Here is a 19,196-nt window from a genome sequence, read left to right on the forward strand (position 1 = left end):
AACTAGAAAAATGCCTCTTTGAGCAGCCTAGCCTCCCATTTCTAGGCTACATCATCTCTAGCCAGAGGTTTACCATGGACCCAGACAAACTCCAAGGTATTCATGATTGGCCCCAGCCAGTGGGTCTATGGGCCCTACAAAGATTCTCGGGGTTCACAAATTATTATCATCATTTTATCGCAGACTACTCCACGCTGGCCGCTCCACTCACCGCCATGACAAAGAAAAAGGATATGACCTTCGGGTGTGGAGTCCCAAGGCCCAGTCTGCATTCCAAGCATTGAACAAAGACTTCCCTACCGGCCTGTGTCTCCACCATCTGGACCCTAACCGCCCCTTCATTGTAGAGGTCGATGTATCCACCATCGGAGCCAGGGCAGTCCTGAGCAGTACTCCACCAAGGGAGCTCTGGTCCCATGCTCCTTCTATTCCCATAAGTTCTCGCCCACAGAACGGAACTATACCATAGGGGACCGCAAACTCCTAGCCGTGAAACTCGCCCTCCAGGAATGGTGCCCCTGGCTTGAAGGGGTGCAACACAGGTTTACTATTTAAACTGACCAAAAGAACTTAGAGCACCTGAAGGAAACCCAGTTACTCAACCCTAGGCAGGCCCGCTGGGCCCTCTTCTTTGCACGCTTCAACTTTGAGCTTCATTACCGCCCGGCGGCGAAGAACCTTCGTGCTGATGCGCTCTCACGTTCAGTCGAGGCGGAGGATACTCCCGAGACCCCGGCGCATATCATTGACCCGGCCAGCATCTCAGTCGCAGTCACCACCAATGTACAAGCTGGTAAGACTGTGGTCCCCCATCGTCTTTGAGAATGTGTACTCCGTTGGGCCCACGACTCCAAGCTTGCTGGCCATCCCGGCTGAGACCGAACACTTGAAATGCTCGAAGACATTACTGGTGGGCTAATAAGATCAAGGACTAGTGAGACTATGTGGAATCCTGTCCCATCTGCACTCAACAAAAGCCCCCTAATGGACGTCCGTGGGGCTTCTCCAACCATTTCCTGCACTCACCGAACCATGGACTAGTCTATCCATGGACTTTATCGTGGCCCTGCCCCCTTCCAAGGGGCAGACTGTAATCTGGGTCATAATAGACCATTTCTCTAAAATGGCCACTTTGTCCCCTTACCTGGGCTCCCATCGGCCTGGAACTGTCCCCAGAACCTCACCTTGGCAATCGGGTCGACACCTTCAGTGTAGCTAGTTTGCTGTTCCACATTCCTGTGTTCTCCTGCTTCCTTGATCCAGTCTTGTTCCAGGGTTCCTATGTTCCTATCTTGTTCCAGTACTCCTGCATTCCAATATTCCTGTTTTGTTCCAGTGCTCCTGCGTTCCTGTGTTCCCGTGGTCCTCTCTGTGTCCCAGCATCTTTCCTGTTTCCTGCTCCACATTTCTCCTCTGGTAGTACCTTTTCGGACTGATTCACGGTACTGACCTCTGCTTGCCTGACTACGCTTGACCACTGCCTGGACCTGACCTCTGCCTGCCTGACCACGTTTGACTGCTGCCTGGAACCGACCACTGCCTGCCTTTGACTACGCTCGGATTAATCTCGGAACTTACCCTTGCTTTCGCTGACCACCCCTGGATGGATACCCTGGCTTTGACCCTTGCGCTTCACTCGGACATATTCATTCCTCCGGTGATCACCAGACCAGCCTGCTCAGACATTGCCTGTGGGCTACCGCCGACTAGACCGATAGGCACTACCTATCTCTTCCAGAGGACCTTCCTTCCTTGTTGCCTTCCAGAGGCCTCCGGTGATCCTTGTTCGGGTCTAGTTCCTCCTCTCTACACCAGCTGCACACCTTTGCTCGTGGTGGGCACACCTCTCTGCTACCTATCCAGGAGATCCTCTGAGGCCCACCTAGGTCCAGGGGGTCCGGGTAACCAAGGGCTCAACCTGCGGAAACCCCGGATTGCATTTGGCGAAACTCCAGCTAGCCTCTGTCTCCTAGTATGCTCCGCTTCCTGGTGGCAGGCGCTCTCTGGGTCCAACAAGAGAACCATACCAAACCTGCACCAGGCCAAGAGTCCACCTCCAGCGGAACACAGGCACCATATAAATACCTTAAATTTAGGATAACTTATAGATTTTTTTAATAAGCAGTTTCTATGCCTAAATATTCTTCTTATCCTGAAAATTCCACCCATCCGATCCACACAACTAACCTTAACTCATGAAAGAGCCCTATTTATTGGAAGCCCCAAACTTTGGAACACCCTCACAATCGAACTAAGAACACAACCTAACTTAAAAGCCTTCAAGAAGGACCTGAAAACCTGGCTGTTCACCAAAGCCTACCAAAACACCCACTGATTACCATACATTCCCCCCACTATATACCACAAAACCAGCCCTCTCTATGTCCATCTCTCTCACCGAGTGTGATGCTATTTACTTACCTCTCCCATATATATGAACCATGTGACCTTCTCTATACCACCTCTCGCAACCATAAGAAAATGTATAACTAACCCTGAAAATGTATAACTAACCTTAATATTGCTATAACTGTAATTTTGATCATAATTTCTATGCTAACTCATTAACACACTATTACATCGAAACTTGTAAACCGTTATGATGGCGAAACCGAATGACAGTATATAAAACTCGATAAATAAATAAAATAAATAAAATAAATAAATAAATGATTGCTAAAAACAATGGTAACTGTCTGACTGAAGGACATGGCAAGAATTCATAAATGAAATTATTTATAAAAATAATTTCATTTTCTATTAAAATTTCTACCATCTGGTGATATAGGTCACAAAAGTTTCCCATTTATTTAATTCTTAAAAACTGTATACTTACATAACCCTGAATTTATCCAAATATTAATTCATCTACTAATAATCTTTGCATTTCTCCTAATTACATAACAACTTATACAGTAGTAAATGTGTATTGTGTTATACTATAGTGATAGAATTTAATGTTACTTTATAACATTCTTCCATAATAGAGGTTATATTAGGATGATTTTAATTGATTCAGTAAGAACATAAAAAGTTTCCATACTGGGTCAGACAGAGGGTACATCAAGCCCAGCATCCTGTTTCCAACAGTGTCCATTCCAGGATACAAGTGCCTGGCAAGTACCTAAACAGTAAATAAATCCCATGCTACTAATGTGTCCGGGGTTCTGGGGATTGGGGAACCCACCCAGAGAGCGACATGGAACTGCAAGGCAGAACTCTGGTCAAGACAAGAGCCGGTCTTCCGCCTAGCCAGCCCCCTCCCACACAGTTTGAGCCCTTGGGTTCTAAAGGGCCAGTAGGTCTCTGTGGTGCCATTACAATTATGGTGAGTCCATACAGGCTGGAACCAGGCTAAACGAGGCAGGTCTGAACAGACATGGCTGAATAGACAAGGCTGGGCAGACAAGTCTGGGCAGGCACGGCTAAAGACAGGATGAAAGCAACCTAAAGACAAGGCTTGGACGAGGCAGGCAGGGCTCGGTAGGCTGGATGTGGCAAGGTTAGGCTGGATACTGGGCAGGACTGGATCTAGACAAGACACTGACTGAGGCAAGACAAGGTAAGGACAGGACTTTGGTTCAGGCAGGACTGTACAGGATACAGAAATATACAGGACTGGCAAGGCATGACAAAACTAACCGAGGACAAGACTAAACAAGGCAGACAGGGATAATGTTGAACAGAGAACATAGAAGCCCAAAGACAACAAGGCAGGAGGCCCGTAGGTCACTAGGCAATACGAAGGCCTGGAGATGCCACAAAACAGGGTACTAGACAGAATAGACCCAAAGTTCTCAAGGCATTATACAAGACAAAACACGCCCAAAGGCCTCAAGGCAGGATGCAGGATGCAGGATGTAAGAAGGTCCAAAGGCCATAAGGTAAGAGAAAAGTAACAAGGCCCAAAGGCCTCAAAGCAGTAAGGTCCGAAAGCAACAAAGGAAGACAAGGAATAGGGGCCAATACAAGGAGCCAAGAATGATACCATGAGAAAGCAAGGATAAATGGCAAGGCAGATTTACATAGGGCTGAGACTTGGGCAACGCACAGGCAGAGAGGAGGAACTAAGCAAGGTTGGATGCTAAGCTCGCTGGAGACCTTTTCTGGTGGGGTGGCATCATTACAGGCAGTAACAGGTTAGCATGAGGCTGCATAGCAAATGAAATCCTAACATAATGCCAATAATAAGTAGTAGCTATTCCCTAAGGGGTAAATTTTAAGAAATTGCGTGCAAGCGTCCATATGCACGCACTACCCGGCACGTACACATGGACGCCCAATTTAATATCATGCGGATGCAAGTGCGCACTTGTTATAAAATCGTGGGTTGGTGCACACAAGGAGGTGCACAATTGTGCACCCTGCGCACCGACACCCGCAGCCTTCACCCATTCCCTCCCAGGCCGCTCCGATTTCGGCGCAGCCTGGGAGGGAACTTCCTAACCCCCTAACCTCCCTTCCCCTTCCCCTCCTGCCCCCTAGCCATATCCTAACCCCCCGACCTTTATTTTACCTCTTGCACCTGCCTGGAGGCAGGTTGTGCATGCTGGCAGCCTGCCGGCACACAATCCTCCGCAAATGGCTGCTGTGCTGGAGGCCTCTGGACCTGCCTCTCCCCCCAGACCGCCCCACCCCCTCCCCACCCCTTTTTTGAAGCCCCGGGACTTAGACACATTTCAGGGCTTTAGGCCCGGCACGTATAACCCCACCTATGCGCGTAAATCCTATGAACAGCGGCTAATGATGCTGTCCCGGACTGCCCCTGCCCTGTCCCTCCCTGCCCAGATCACGCCCCCTGGGCTGCCCCTTTCTTTGGGACAGACACTTCTGCATGTACTGAAGGTTACGCACATGGCCGTATCCTTCCGAAAATGCCCACAGGAACGGAGGTTACGTGCATGGCTCGGCCATGCGCGTAACCTCCGTTATTTATGCACGTGGCCATTTGAAAATTTGCTTGTAGGCGATTACTTTAAGGGATGGATTTAACTAATTTTTCCTCTAAGTCTTGGGTTGCTCTGAGCATTAAATTGATAGGCTTTTTGCAGCAAAGAAAGTAGTGCTCACAAAGTAATGTAGGCACGTAGACTGTGTTCTAGCGCACTTGACAGCAGCAAACTTTCTGGTGCACCACCAACTTCAGCATACACCCTATGGCCCTGCATTTCTAAGTATATTAAAAGCACCAGTTCATGTACAGCCCTGAGGCACTCCACTGTTTACCTTTCTCCACTGACAAAACTGACCATTTAATCCTACTCTGTTTCCAATCTTTTAGCCGGTTTGTAATCCAGAAAAGGACATTGCCTCTTATCCCATGAATTTTTTATTTTCTTAGAAGTCTCTCATGGGGGACTTTGTCAAATGCCTTCTGAAAATCCAAATACACTAAATCTACTGACTAACCTTTACGCACATGCTTATTAATCCCTTCAGAAAAATGCAGCAGATTTGTAAGGGAAAACTTCCCTTGGTTAAATCCATGCTGGCTGTGTCCCATAAAACCATGTCTATACTGTGATTTTGTTCTTTAGAATAGTTTCTATAATTTTTCCTGGCACTGAAGTCCGGCTCACAGGTCTATAGTTTCTGAGTTCATCCCTGGAGACCTTTTTAAATATTCGGGTAACAGTGGTCACCCTCCAGTCTTTATGTACAACGGCCAATTTTAATTATAGGTTACAAATAGATCTGAAAATTAATTTTTGTGTTCTTCCATCTGGTTTGGGCCTACTACATCTTCCAGGATCACCATAATTTGGCTCAATTCATCTGAATTAACACCCTTGAAAATCATTTCCAGAACTGGTATCTCCCCAATATCCTCATTAGTAAACACCAAAGCAAAGAATTTGTTTAGTCTTTCTGCAATGGCCTTATCTCTCCTAAGTACTCTTTTAGCCCCTAGATCATCTAACAGTCCAATTGATTCTGTCACAGGCTTCCTGCTTCAGATATATTTTAAAATGTTTTTAGTATCAGTTTTTGCCTCTACAGCCACTTCTTTTCAAATTCTTAGTCTATTTTATCAATGTTTTACATTTAATTCACCATTTCTTATGCGTTTTCCAAATTTTTCAGCTGGATCCTTCTTCCAGTTTTTGAAGGAAGCTCTTTCAGATAAATAGCCTCTTTCACCTTGCCTTTTAGCATGCCAGCAGCCATTTGACCTTCTTTCCACCTTTTTAATGTGAGGAATACATTTGCACGGTACTTCTAAAATGATATTTTTAAACAATGTCTGCACATATTGTTTACTCTTAACCTTTGTAGCTGCACTTTTCAGTTTTTTCTATTTTCATAATTTTATCAGTCTTTCTTATGAATGTGTAGTGCTAAACCTGTAGATTTACTTATTGTCCCCTTTCCAGTCATTAAGTAAAATTTGATTATGTTATGATCACTAGTGACAAGTGGCCCTACCACCGTTATCTCTTGCTCCATATCCTGCGCTCCACTCCTTCTCTTTTCAATACATTGGGATAAACTGCAATATTTCATAATGTCAGCAAACTGTAAGATTTGTGAACCCTCATTGCTGTGGTGCAGTTGGTGCAACCTACATGGGAGGCCCTTTAGGTCCTTCCCGACAGCAGACGGACTTAGGCAGAGAAGAGAATGGTGTGGAGCATCACCTATACCAGCCCCTTTCTCCTTGGGTTTAGCCCTTGGGTTCTGGGGGCCAACAGGTCTTAGGCATGAGTCTCTTATATAGAAGCAGGGTCATAGGTTAGGAGTCCAGCTGGGATCAGGGGCAGCAGTAAATAAGAATGGTTAGTGTCCAGGCAGGACTTAGAGGCAGGCAGCAACCATGAATAGTTAGAGTCCAGGCTGAGGTCAGATCCGGTGGTCAATACAGGAGGACTGACGAGATGAGGCAAGGTGGGCAAGGCAAAATGGACAAGGCAGGCAAGGCTGGAGAGACGAGGCAGGCATGGCAAGATGTACAAAGCAGGCAAGGCAGGAGTCAGGAATGCATAAGGAACAACTCACACTACATGAATACAGGAGACTAGAGATGTGAATCGTGTCCTCGATCGTCTTAACGATCGATTTCGGCTGGGAGGGGGAGGGAATCGTATCGTCGCCGTTTGGGTGTTTAGAGTATCGTGAAAATCGTTAAAATCGTGAACCGGCACACTAAAACCCCCTAAAACCCACCCCCGACCCTTTAAATTAAATCCCCCACCCTCCCGAACCCCCCCCCCCCCCAAATGCCTTAAATTACCTGGGGGTCCAGCGGCGGTCCGTAGCTAAATCGGGGGAAGGGGGAGGGCAGGAAAACCGGCACACTAAAACACCCTAAAACCCACCCCCGACCCTTTAAATTAAATCCCTCACCCTCCCGAACCCCCCCCCCAAATGCCTTAAATTACCTGGGGGTCCAGCGGCGGTCCGGAACGGTCTCCTGCAATTGAATTGTGTTGTCTTCAGCTGGCGCCATTCTGTGCCGCCATTTTGCAAAATGGCGGCGCAAAATGGCGGCGGCCATAGACCAACACGATTCGACTGCAGGAGGTCGTTCCGGACCCCTGCTGGACTTTTGGCAAGTCTTGTGGGGGTCAGGAGGCCCCCCCAAGCTGGCCAAAAGTCCCTGGGGGTCCAGCGGGGGTCCGGGAGCGATTTCCTGCCGCGAATCGTTTTCCGTACGGAAAATGGCGCCGGCAGGAGATTGACTGCAGGAGGTCGTTCAGCGGGGGAACCGATTCAATTGCAGGAGACCGTTCCGGACCGCCGCTGGACCCCCAGGTAATTTAAGGCATTTGGGGGGGGGGGTTCGGGAGGGTGGGGGATTTAATTTAAAGGGTCGGGGGTGGGTTTTAGGGTGTTTTAGTGTGCTGGTTTTCCTGCCCTCCCCCTGATTTACGATTTTTTGACGATAAATCGGGGGAATTGGTATTGTATCGTGGCCCTAACGATTTTTGACGATTTAAAATATATCGGACGATATTTTAAATCGTCAAAAAACGATTCACATCCCTACAGGAGACCCATTGCTGAGGCAAACAGGAACAGTCTGTGAAACCCTTTATAAGGCTGAAGAGAGTGATGTCATCAGCAGGTGCGGCAGCCCTTTTCCACCGCGGTCCCCTTAAGTTTGGGGAGATTGTGTACGTGCACGCCTAAGAGAGGGGTGCAGAGGTAATGGCCGTGAAAATAATCTGGCAGCATTCTGAGCGGCACTATCGGACTGGCAATGTCAGAGGTGAGAGTTGACTCTCACGGGGACGTCTCATGAGCCTCAGAACATAACAATACCATAGATGAAAACATGGAGTAGAGGGGGGCTAATCAAAAGTGGCAAAAAAGTATCTGCTAGCAGGCTACCTTTTGTCATTGATATACAAAATATAACAGTGGAGAAAGACTATAGGGCACACCTGTCTGCCCACTTGCATTTCAGGTGAAATGCAACCTTTTCTATGAAGAACTGCTTTCTGATGTTATTTCTGAGTCTACTGCTTTGGGCCCTCATAGTCTCATAGGAGATGCCGCCAAGTCTCTAGAAACTATTCAAATTTAAAAGCTGAAGTTTTAAATTGTCTGCCTATAAGGTGATTGTTTCAAAAAGAAAAGAATCTGAGCCTTTCTCAGTTCCTCCTCAGCTTAAATATTGCAATCGAATGAAAAAATGACTCTCCAAATTGAAAATGGCATAACTGGATCCCCCAAGTTTCCATATTTAGTTTCAAATACAGATAAATGTAGACAGGCCTGCAGTTTCAGTTTCACCACGATTTATTATTTACTGGAAAAATGGCAAAATAAAAATACAGATGAGCTCAACAAAGGAAGACTGAAGAGGAGCATTGCTGGATAAACTAATTAAGTACAAAAGCAGGGGGCTGCATATTTGAAGGTTCACTTAGTAGCTATGCATATGCACTACTCCTCTCCAATCCAACTGATACTGACATAAAATATTTGAGATAAACTGCAGAGCAACATGAAAGCTTGAGTAGCATTAATGATAAACAAATGACCAAGAACAACAGAAAATAAAAAAAAAAAACCTCACACAATTAACAAAAGTGACAAAAAGAAAACAGACAAGAATAGACAAGATTTATTTTATAAACCATATGCATTGTTTCTTGGGGACAAATTTCCACACAGAAAGAGCAAAGCATAAGAAATAAAATAAATTGAAACAAGCTTGTGATTAAAAATGACATAAAGAAAACTACAATCATAAATGCATAAAAAATAAATACTTGTTGCGTGCCCTGGCTGCGCTAAGGCCACAGCCTCCGAAGGCAGAGATCTGATCTCTGTTTATAATGCGGGAGTTCAGGCCACCATATCCAGACCTGTCCAGTGCGTCCAGGAAACTCCAAAGTCTAAGCTCAGTGGGGGTCCTGACCTTGAACACTACAGTTACAGGCCCTCAACTGTTGCTTCCTGTCTCCCTCGTCAGGGAGACACATTTGTTCTCCATCACCGCCCTCGTAGATACAGGGGCCAGTGGGAATTTTATTCTTGAAGACTTGGTCACATTACTTCGGATTCCTACTCAACCCCTGGAGGTTCCACTATGAATAGCCTCCATCCATGAAGAACCCTTACCTGATCGTATTACCCATCGGTCTACCCTGGCTATAACTTCACTCCCCTCACTTCGACTGGGAGTCGCTCCAGCTCATCGAGTGGGATCCTTGGTGCCAGAGACATTACCTACGATGGATGTCCCTGTCCGTACCTGTGTTAACTTCCACGACCCTTCCTGGGCTACCTACGCTGACTACCAGGATGTCTTTTCAAAACAATAGGCCAATATCTTACCACCTCTCCGAAAGTTTAACTGCCCAATCGAGCTGTTACCCAGTACCATGCCTCCCAAAGGAAGAACATACCCATTCTTGCTTCCCAAGACTCAAGCCATGTCTGTCTACATCAAGGAAAACCTGGCTAAAGGATTCATCAGGCCTTCCACATCCCCTGCAGGCACCGGATTTTTCTTTGTAAAAACAAATACGGTACCTTAAGCCCATGTATTGATTACCGCAGTCTGAACGCTGTCAGCCGCAAGGACCGGTACCCACTTCCGCTTATCAGTGAGCTATTTGATCGGCTCCAAGGGGCCCGGATTTTTACCAAGTTGGACCTGCGTGGGGCCTATAATCTGGTCCGCATTCAACCCGAAGACATTTGGAAGGCAGCATTCAATACGCAAGATGGACACTACAAATACATAGTGATGCCCTTTGGGCTACGTGACACCCCGGCCATCTTCCAGAGAATGATAAATGAGATCTTCCAAGACCTCTTATACTCCTTCATCGTAATCTATTTGGATGACATCTTGATCTTCTCTAAGGACTTGGAATCCCATCGCTCTCATGTCCAGACTGTCCTCCAGCAGCTTAGGGACCACCATCTTTATGATAAACTTGAGAATTGCCTTTTTGAACAATCCAGTCTCCCCTTTCTGGGCTACATCATCTCCAGCCAGGGATTCACCATGGACCCAGTCAAAGTATTCGTGACTGGCCCCAGCCTGTTGTTCTGCGGGCCCTGCAAAGGTTCTTGGGATTCATGAGCTATTACTGTCATTTTATTGCAGACTACTCCACACTAGCCAATCTACTCACTGCCATGACTAGGAAGGGATGTAATCTCCTGGAGTGGAGTCCCAAAGCCCAGTCTGCATTCCAGGCACTTAAGGAAGCCTTTCATACTGGCCCCTGTCTCCACCATCCGGACCCAAACCGCCCCTTCATAGTCGAGGTTGATGCATCCGCCATTGGTGCAGGGGCAGTCCTCAGCCAGAACTCCATGAAGAGTGCCCTTGTTCCATGCTCCTTTTACTCCCACAAGTTCTCATCCCAGAACGCAACTATATCATTGGGGACCGCAAAATCCTGGCCGTAAAGCTGGCCCTCCAGGAATGGCGTCCCTGGCTTGAGGGGGCTCAACATGTTTACCAATTACACGGACTACAAAAATCTGGAACATCTGAAGGAAGCCCAACTACTGAACGTATGGCAGCCCGCTGGACTCTCTTCTTCACGCGATTCAACTTTGAGTTGCGTTACCGCCTGGCTGCAAAGAATCTCCGCGCCAATGTACTCTCGCGCTCAGTGGATTCAGAGGATACCCCCGAAGCTCCAAACCACATTATAGATCCCGCATCTCCCTGGCAGTTACTACCACCGTGCCACCTGGTAAGAGGTGGTGCCTCATCGCCTCCGAGAGCGAGTACTATGCTGGGCCCATGACTCTCGACTCACTGGTCACCTCGGACCCTGGAGATGCTCCGCAGGCATTATTGGTGGCCCAGCATGGTGAAAGACTCTCAGGATCACGTAGATCCTGCCATATCTGCGCCCAGCAGAAGACGCCCACTGGATGCCTGTGGGGGTCTTCTCCAGCCTCTTCCGGCGCCTATAGAACCATGGACAAACCTCGCCACTGACTTCATTGTGGAATTACCCTCTTCCAAGGGGAATATGGAAATTTGGGTCATCATAGACCATTCCTCCAAGATGGCCCATTTTATACCTCTGCCTAATTTGTCTTCAGCTCCTGAACTGGGTCACCTCTTCTTAAACCATGTCTTTCGCCTTCATGGGCTCCCAAAAGAGATCATATCAGACTGAGGCCCACAATTCGCTGCAAAGTATTGGAGGTCGCAATGTCGCAAATTCAACATTACTTTAAATTTAACCTCTGCCTATCATCCTCAGGCGAATCGTGAGTCTGAGTGGACAAATCAGTCCCTAAAGGCCTGCCTCCAATCCTATGTGACCAGCAGGACAACTGGACTGACCTCCTTCCATGGGCCGAATTTGCTCACAACACTCACGTTGAAGCCGCCACAGGAAGCTCCCCGTTCCATGTCGTTTACGGCCAGCAGCCTTGTCTTCTGCTTCCAATTCCTTTGAACGTACTATCTCCGACAGCCCAATTGATTCAGCAACTCTGGGAGCAAGTTACTCGGTGACTGGGCCAGGCCACAGAGCGAGTAAGAAAAATTGTGGATGCCCATAGCCGCGCTGCTCTCACGTTCCTTCCAGGCCAGAAAGTATGGCTCAGCACCAGGCACATTCGCCTCTGTCTGCCCTCACAGAGACTAGGGCATAAGAACATAAGAAATTGAACATAAGAAATTGCCATGCTGGGTCAGACCAAGGGTCCATCAAGCCCAGCATCCTGTTTCCAATAGAGGCCAAACCAGGCCAAAAGAACCTGGCAATTACCCAAACACTAAGAAGATCCCATGCTACTGATGCAATTAATAGCAGTGGCTATTCCCTAAGTAAATTTGATTAATAGCCGTTAAGGGACTTCTCCTCCAAGAACTTATCCAAACCTTTTTTGAACCCAACTACACTAACTGTACTAACCACATCCTCTGGCGACAAATTCCAGAGCTTAATTGTGCATTGAGTGAAAAAGAATTTTCTCCGATTAGTCTTAAATGTGCTACTTGCTAACTTCATGGAATGCCCCCTAGTCCTTTGAAAGTGTAAATAACCAATTCACATCTACTCGTTCAAGACCTCTCATGATCTTAAAAACCTCTATCATATCCCCCCTCAGCCGTCTCTTCTCTAAGCTGAACAGCCGTAACCTCTTCAGCCTTTCATCATAGGGGAGTTGTTCCATCCCCTTTATCATTTTGGTTGCCCTTCTCTGTACTTTCTCCATTTCAACTATATATTTTTTGAGATACGGCGACCAGAATTGTACACAGTATTCCAGGTGTGGTCTCACCATGGAGCGATATAGAGGCATTATGACATTTTCCGTTTTATTAACCATTCCCTTCCTAATAATTCCTAACATTCTGTTTGCTTTTTTGACTGCTGCAGCACACTGAGCCGACGATTTTAAAGTATTATCCACTATGATGCTTAGATCTTTTTCCTGGGTGGGAGCCACATCGTGTAACTACAGCAAGGGTTATTTTTCCCTATATGCAACACCTTACACTTATCTACATTAAATTTCATCTGCCATTTGGATGCCCAATCTTCCAGTCTTGCAAGGTCCTCCTGTAATGTATCACAATCCGCTTGTGATTTAACTACTCTGAATATGTGGGACCCTTCACAGTATTATGATGAGTCAGAGCCGTGACATACCAACTCCGACTTATTCCAAGCCTAGAGATATATAACATGTTCCATGTGTCCCTCTTCAAACTTCTCGTCCTATCATGACCCTCTCAACGTCCGCCACCGCCAACTCAAGTCTTTGCTGAACCTGACACCACCCTTTGAGTGAATGAGGTCCTGGACATCAGATGGCAGAGGAGGGGTTGGGAGTACCTCCTGTCATGGGAGGGGTTTGGCCCTGAGGAGAATTCTTGGAAGCCCTCATATAACATCCTCAACAAAACCCTCCTTCAGGAGTTTCATCATTCCCATCCTGGTAAGCCTCTACTGGGAAGGGGGAAGCCTGGGGGGGTACTGTTACTCACCCCGGCTGCGCTAAGGCCACTGCCAGGCCTGCTCACCTCTCCCTCTCCTCCAGGGGTCCAGGTCCCTCCTTGCCGGCTGCCGCAGTGAGTCACCTGCACCCCAGTCTCCCAGTGCCCGCATCTCCAGCTCCCTCCAACTCCCAGGCCTCACTCCTGGTTCATGGTGGGGCTGCACGGCCTCGGCCTCCTTGGCCCCGCCCGTAGGCACGTGCGCACAGGGCAGACCTTTAATGGCGCGTGGCGGGAAACGTCTCCGTGGCACCCAGCAATTACATCACCTGAGCCTTGCAGAAAAGACAGGGCTCAGACACTTGATCTTCGCCTTGGCAAACGGGTCGTCATCTCAGGGCGTAGTGAGTTGCCTTGTTGTTCCTGTGCATGTTCCTGTGGTCCTGTGTTCCAGTGTTCCTGCATGCCTTGTTCCTGTGCTTTTTCCATTGTTCCTGTGCCTGTTCCAGTGTTCCTGCCTTGCTCCTGTGTTCCTGTAGTCCTTCCTGTGTTCCACCATCTGTTCCTGAGTTCCATCCTTCCTGAGTCTTGTTCCATGTTCCGCTACCCAGGTAGTACCTCTCAGACTGATTCATGGTACTGACCTCTGCCTGCCTTTGATTTCACTTGGACTGATACCTGGAATCGACCCTTGCTTTGGCTGACCATCCTTGGATGGATACCCTGAGTTTGACCCTTGCACTCCATTCGGACACTCTCTTTGCTCCTTCTGCGACCACCAGGTCCACTTGCCTTGACGCTGTCTGTGACCTTCCTCAAACTAGACCACTAGTCGCTGCCTATCCTACCCGGAGGACTTTTAGTTCCTGTCTCATACCTGGTCTCCGGTACTCTCTGTTCCGGTCTAGCTTGTCTGTTCACCGTCAGCCGCGCACCTCTACTCTTAGTGGACACATCTCTCCGTTATCTCTCCAGGAGACCCCCCGAGGCCCACCTAAGCCCAGGCAGCCCAGGAACCAAGAATTCAACCCGCGGAGCCCCCGAGCTGTTATTGGTGAAACTCCAGTTTGTCTCAGTCTCCTCGTGTGCTCCGCCTCCTGGCGGCAGGTGCCCTCTGGGATCCCTTAGAGGGCCGTACCAATCCTGTGCCAGGCCAAGGGTCCACTCCAGCGCAACAATACTTCTGAGAATGGGAACCAAGGCGTAATCTAATTAGTATACAGGATTTTGGTTTGGAATTCAAAGTGGTATTCTTGATGGTTTTTGTTTTTTTTTTTTATTTATGCATTTTCACAATTTACAAGCATCCATTTGTTAATGAAATTTCCTATAATACAGGAAAATTAAAAATTCTATTAGACCTCAATTACAGGCAATTTAACTTCTATGTTATAGTCAAATAGAAGAAATAAGAGGAGAGCTTATAATTGGAGCGTTTACAACAGTAAAAAGTAAATATAGAAACATCTAGCAACCTGATTGGTACCTCCCTCAATTACTTCACACACCAAACAGTAGGTCTAAATAGGGATAGAATGTGAGTCCAGAAACTCTTAATTGTATTGGATCAAAAAATATGTAACGCTGTCCCTGATACATGAGATAGCACTTGCATGGAAATTGAAGTTTAAAAGTTGCTCCCTTCTGTACTGCTTCCTCCCTCATATTTAGAAAGGTTTTCCTCCTTGCTTGTGTCTGCTTCACAAGATCTTGATAACACCAAACTTTTTGTCCAAAAAATAAAGCTTACTTGTTCCTAAAATATTGCTTAAAGATATTATTCTTATCCATCAGAAAAGTAAATGTGACCAAAAGAGGTCTACGAATAGATACTGTCATTTCTTGTGATGAATCCAACAATGATGTTAAATCTGGTATAGCCTGATCTGCTGCAACTTGTTGATTATCTTCAGTGGAATATAAGTAGTAGGCCTTTGAAACAACTGGCTTAAGTTCTTCCGGAACTTTCAATGTTTGAGAAACATACAACTTGAATAAATCGATAGAAGAAATATTTATTAAAACAGGAAAATTTAAGAATCTTAAGTTGTGTGCTCTTAATGTGTTCTCAATTTTTTCAAGCCTGTTATTTACTTCATTGTCACTTAATACCATTGCAGACTGATGTTTTTAATATGTTTAATATTTTATTTCATTAGGATTAATATAAATATATGTGTGTGTATATTAGAGGGGATATGTACTGTACCTTGTCAAATGGATATGTCATTCCATCATCTGCTGCCCTCACATTAGGATCCATTGCAAAATGAAGTAACAATTCTGTTATCTTGACTCCTTCTTCACCTGGGAGAGCTACAGCAATATGGAGTGGTGTTAATCCTCCAAGCTGAGATAGAAAGGGAAGAACATATTTTGGTTATTGAATTATGGCTTAAAAAGATGCATTCTGAGGGCATTTTTAGATGTACATATATACCTTACATTTTGATAAGGTATTCATATAGATGGCACGTTCCTAACCTGCCTAGCTTTACATTCCCAATTTCCTTCACATAACTGTGTGTGTATGCATTTATCTATATAATTCAATTTTCAGATTCAATGTACAGTATATAAGTATCTTGAAACCAATATTCAATAAGTTGGTGAGCAGACGAATTAGTTGATAACTTGTCCTGGATATTCAGTGGGGATAAACATTCTGCTGAATATTCCTGAATAAAGTTATCCGACTACCTTTAGTTGGATAGCTGGATAGCTTTAAACCTAACTGGACATTTTTTGAATATCTCAGATTAGATGTAAAGTTTTCTGGCCAAGTTTGGCCAGATAACTTAAGACTTAACAAGCTATTCTCAAAAGCATTCAAAAGTAAAATGTTAATGCTCTGGAAATAAATTAAAAAAAATAAAAAAAGTGGTGCGGGGGCCTCCCCGCTTCTTCCACCCCACCCTGGTTCCAGAGAAAATGTCCCTAAGTGCCACTCCTATCCCTCCCCCCCTCCCCACCCCAAACCTAACCCTTTTAACCACCTGGTACCTTGAGAATTTGAGCCTTTGGCCAAGATCACGGTGCTCTAGTGCCATCCCAACCACTTTCAATGTTGCTATGAGGGGAGGGTGGATAATCGAGCCACATGTCTGCACTTCACTTATTTTTTAACCAAAACAGTGCCACTTAACTGGCTATTCTTTTGAATATAGCCAATTAAGTTGTGTTATCCAGCCACACATGGACAGATAACTTTTGGGTTGCTATGAAATGAAGGGGCAAACACTCTGAAAATAAAGAAAATGTTAATTTGTGTTGGGTTTTGCATCCCATTCAAGTCAAGAAGGCAAGAAACTTGTAACTGTTCTCCAAGTTAGACTTAAGTGGAGCCAGGATGGAAAGGAGGAAACAGAACCAATCAAGGTGAAGCACTTTTTCAATCAGCCTATCATATGTTTGGAATTGACTTCCTCATTGTTTTCAAGATAAAACTAAAAGTAATATATAACCAGGGTCCATTTGGAAACATTTCTCTCTTGAAGTTCAGATTCAGGAATGATTTCTGAAGATCGCTCTTAGAATGAAAAAAACTCTTTACAAAAACATTTGCATAGGAAAAAAAGAGGTGGGCTGAGCAGTGTTGCTTCTTTTTGTGACTGTGTCATTCATATTAGGGACAAGGCCAGGGGTTAGAGAAAGAGCTGAAGTGCACAGATCGGGGCAGATTTTTAAAGCCCTTCGCGCGCCGGGCCTATTTTCAAAAAGCCTGGTGGCGGGCATAAAGCCCTGGGACTCATAACTGTGTATTTGTACTTCAAATATTAAAGGTTATGTGAGTAAATTTTACTTACATTATTTAAATGAATTTACTGGCCATAAGTCAGCTTTTACTTGCGTACATCATGGGTTTTTCTAATGTGGGTGTGGCAATGAAATAATTAATTTTACCAATTACATAGTAACATAGCAATAGTATCAGAAAAAGACCAGATGGTCCATGCAGTTTTAGCAGCAAATTTATTATGGTAGTAGCTGCTGCTCCATGCAGGTTACCCCCATGTTTCTGTTAAGGGTAGTAACTGTCAATCCATGCAGATTACCCCCAAGCAACTGTCAAACCCATAAAAAAATTACCTCTAGCAACATTTTTATGGGCTGCACAGCCTTTTTGATAATTCAGACAATGATGGTTGAACATGCTTTGCTTTTGGACTTGGCCATAGAAGCAGTCCTGTGCTTTTTCCCTAATGTCTGTGTTTCAGTACCCCAGACCATAAAAGTCAAGGCCCAGTGTTGAATATTGTCTGAATCCAATTCCCCTTTTTCCTCTCTACCATTGAAATGGAGAGCAATGTTGCAGTTGTGTCAAAAGCATCAAGGTTAATTGGTTAAGGCAGTAATCCCAGTGCTTTCTATTAAAGGTAATAGGGATGTGAATCGTGTGATCGATCGTCTTAACGATCGATTTTGGCTGGGGGGGGGGGGGGAAATCTGATCGTCATGGTTTTTTTGGTTAAAAAATCGTTTTATCGGGGGAGGGGGGAGGGCGGGAAAACCGGCACACCAAAACAACCCTAAAACCCACCCCGACCCTTTAAAACAAATCCCCCACCCTCCCGAACCCCCCCAAAATGTTTTAAATTACATGGGGTCCAGTGGGGGTCCGGGAGCCACCTCCTGCACGCGGGCCGTATTGCCAATATTCAAAATGGCGCCGGCGCTACCTTTGCCCTCACTATGTCATTCGGGCCGACGTCACCCGTATGACATACTGAGGGTAAAGGTAGCGCCGGCGCCATTTTGAATATTGGCAATACGGCCCGCGTGCAGGAGCTCGCTCCCGGACCCCCGCTGGACTTTTGGCAAGTCTTGTGGGGGTCAGGAGGCCCCCCCAAGCTGGCCAAAAGTCCCTGGGGGTTACAGTGCAAATTGCATAAAGCACTGATTAAGGAATCTTTGACAGAGACGTGGATCCCCGTTGAAGTGAGGAGGAGCTGTTAGAGCCAGCAATGCTCTCAGTAGTAGGGTAGACATTAGGCCCATTGGATTGGCCATTGCTGCCTCTTGCATTTGAGAGCGAAGCTCCTCTACGGAGGAGGCTAAAGTTTCTATGGCTTTTCGTTGTTCTTGAATCGTTGTGGCCAGGCCCGGAATGGCCCGGGAGGTGGGAGACTCCGCCGAGTCCATGGCCTTGGCAATCTGTTGTGCCAGTAGGTGGACCCTTGGCCTAGTGCAGGATTGGTAGGCCCCCTGGTTGGACCCAGGGAGCACCTGCCACCAGGAAGCGGAGCACAAGAGGAGACAGAGACTAACTGGAACTTCACCACTGGAAGCCCGAGGTCCCCCCGGGTTGAGCCCTTGGGAACCCGAGCCACTTGGATTTATGTGGGCCTCCCAGAATCTCCCAGAGAGATAGTTCAGGGGTGTGCCCATCAGGATTAAGGGTGCATGGTTGATTATCAAGCTAGGAGCCCAAGGTGCCTGAGAAGGCCAGAAGAGTGTCTTCATGGACAGGGCTAGGATCAAGGCCATATTCAAGGAAGCATTCTCCCAGACACTGCACTTATAGTCAAATTGATTTTTTCTATGGAACAAGGCCTTGGCTGTTTCGACTGCAGACACAGACATACTGACGTACTATTTCAGATCAACATGCTATTTCCTTCTCTTTTAAAGCCAATGGACAGGTGGAGACTCAGTATGTCTGTGTCTGCAGCCGAAACAGCCAAGGCCTTGTTCCATAGAAAAAATCAATTTGACTATAAGTGCAGTGTCTGGGAGAATAATATGTGTAATTCCTGCACCTTGGATTTTGTTCCCTCCAAACATCAACTAAATCAGTCACATCAATTCTTGGACCCTG

The 19,196-nt window shown here is 46.3% G+C and overlaps 1 protein-coding gene across 4 annotated transcripts in view; it reads right to left on the reverse strand.

Annotated features, from left to right (window-relative positions):
* The window catches only part of ANKMY1 (ankyrin repeat and MYND domain containing 1), a 278,322-nt gene that overhangs the window by 95,747 nt on the left and 163,379 nt on the right, over window positions 1–19,196 (reverse strand). For all 4 annotated transcript variants that reach the window (XM_029616456.1, XM_029616458.1, XM_029616457.1 and 1 more), the window contains one exon: window positions 15,588–15,728. In XM_029616456.1, the coding sequence (XP_029472316.1) occupies window positions 15,588–15,728 (141 nt within the window). The remainder of the gene's footprint in view (window positions 1–15,587; window positions 15,729–19,196) is intronic.

The sequence above is a fragment of the Rhinatrema bivittatum genome, chromosome 9, assembly GCF_901001135.1.
Source record: "Rhinatrema bivittatum chromosome 9, aRhiBiv1.1, whole genome shotgun sequence".
NCBI lineage: Eukaryota > Metazoa > Chordata > Amphibia > Gymnophiona > Rhinatrematidae > Rhinatrema > Rhinatrema bivittatum.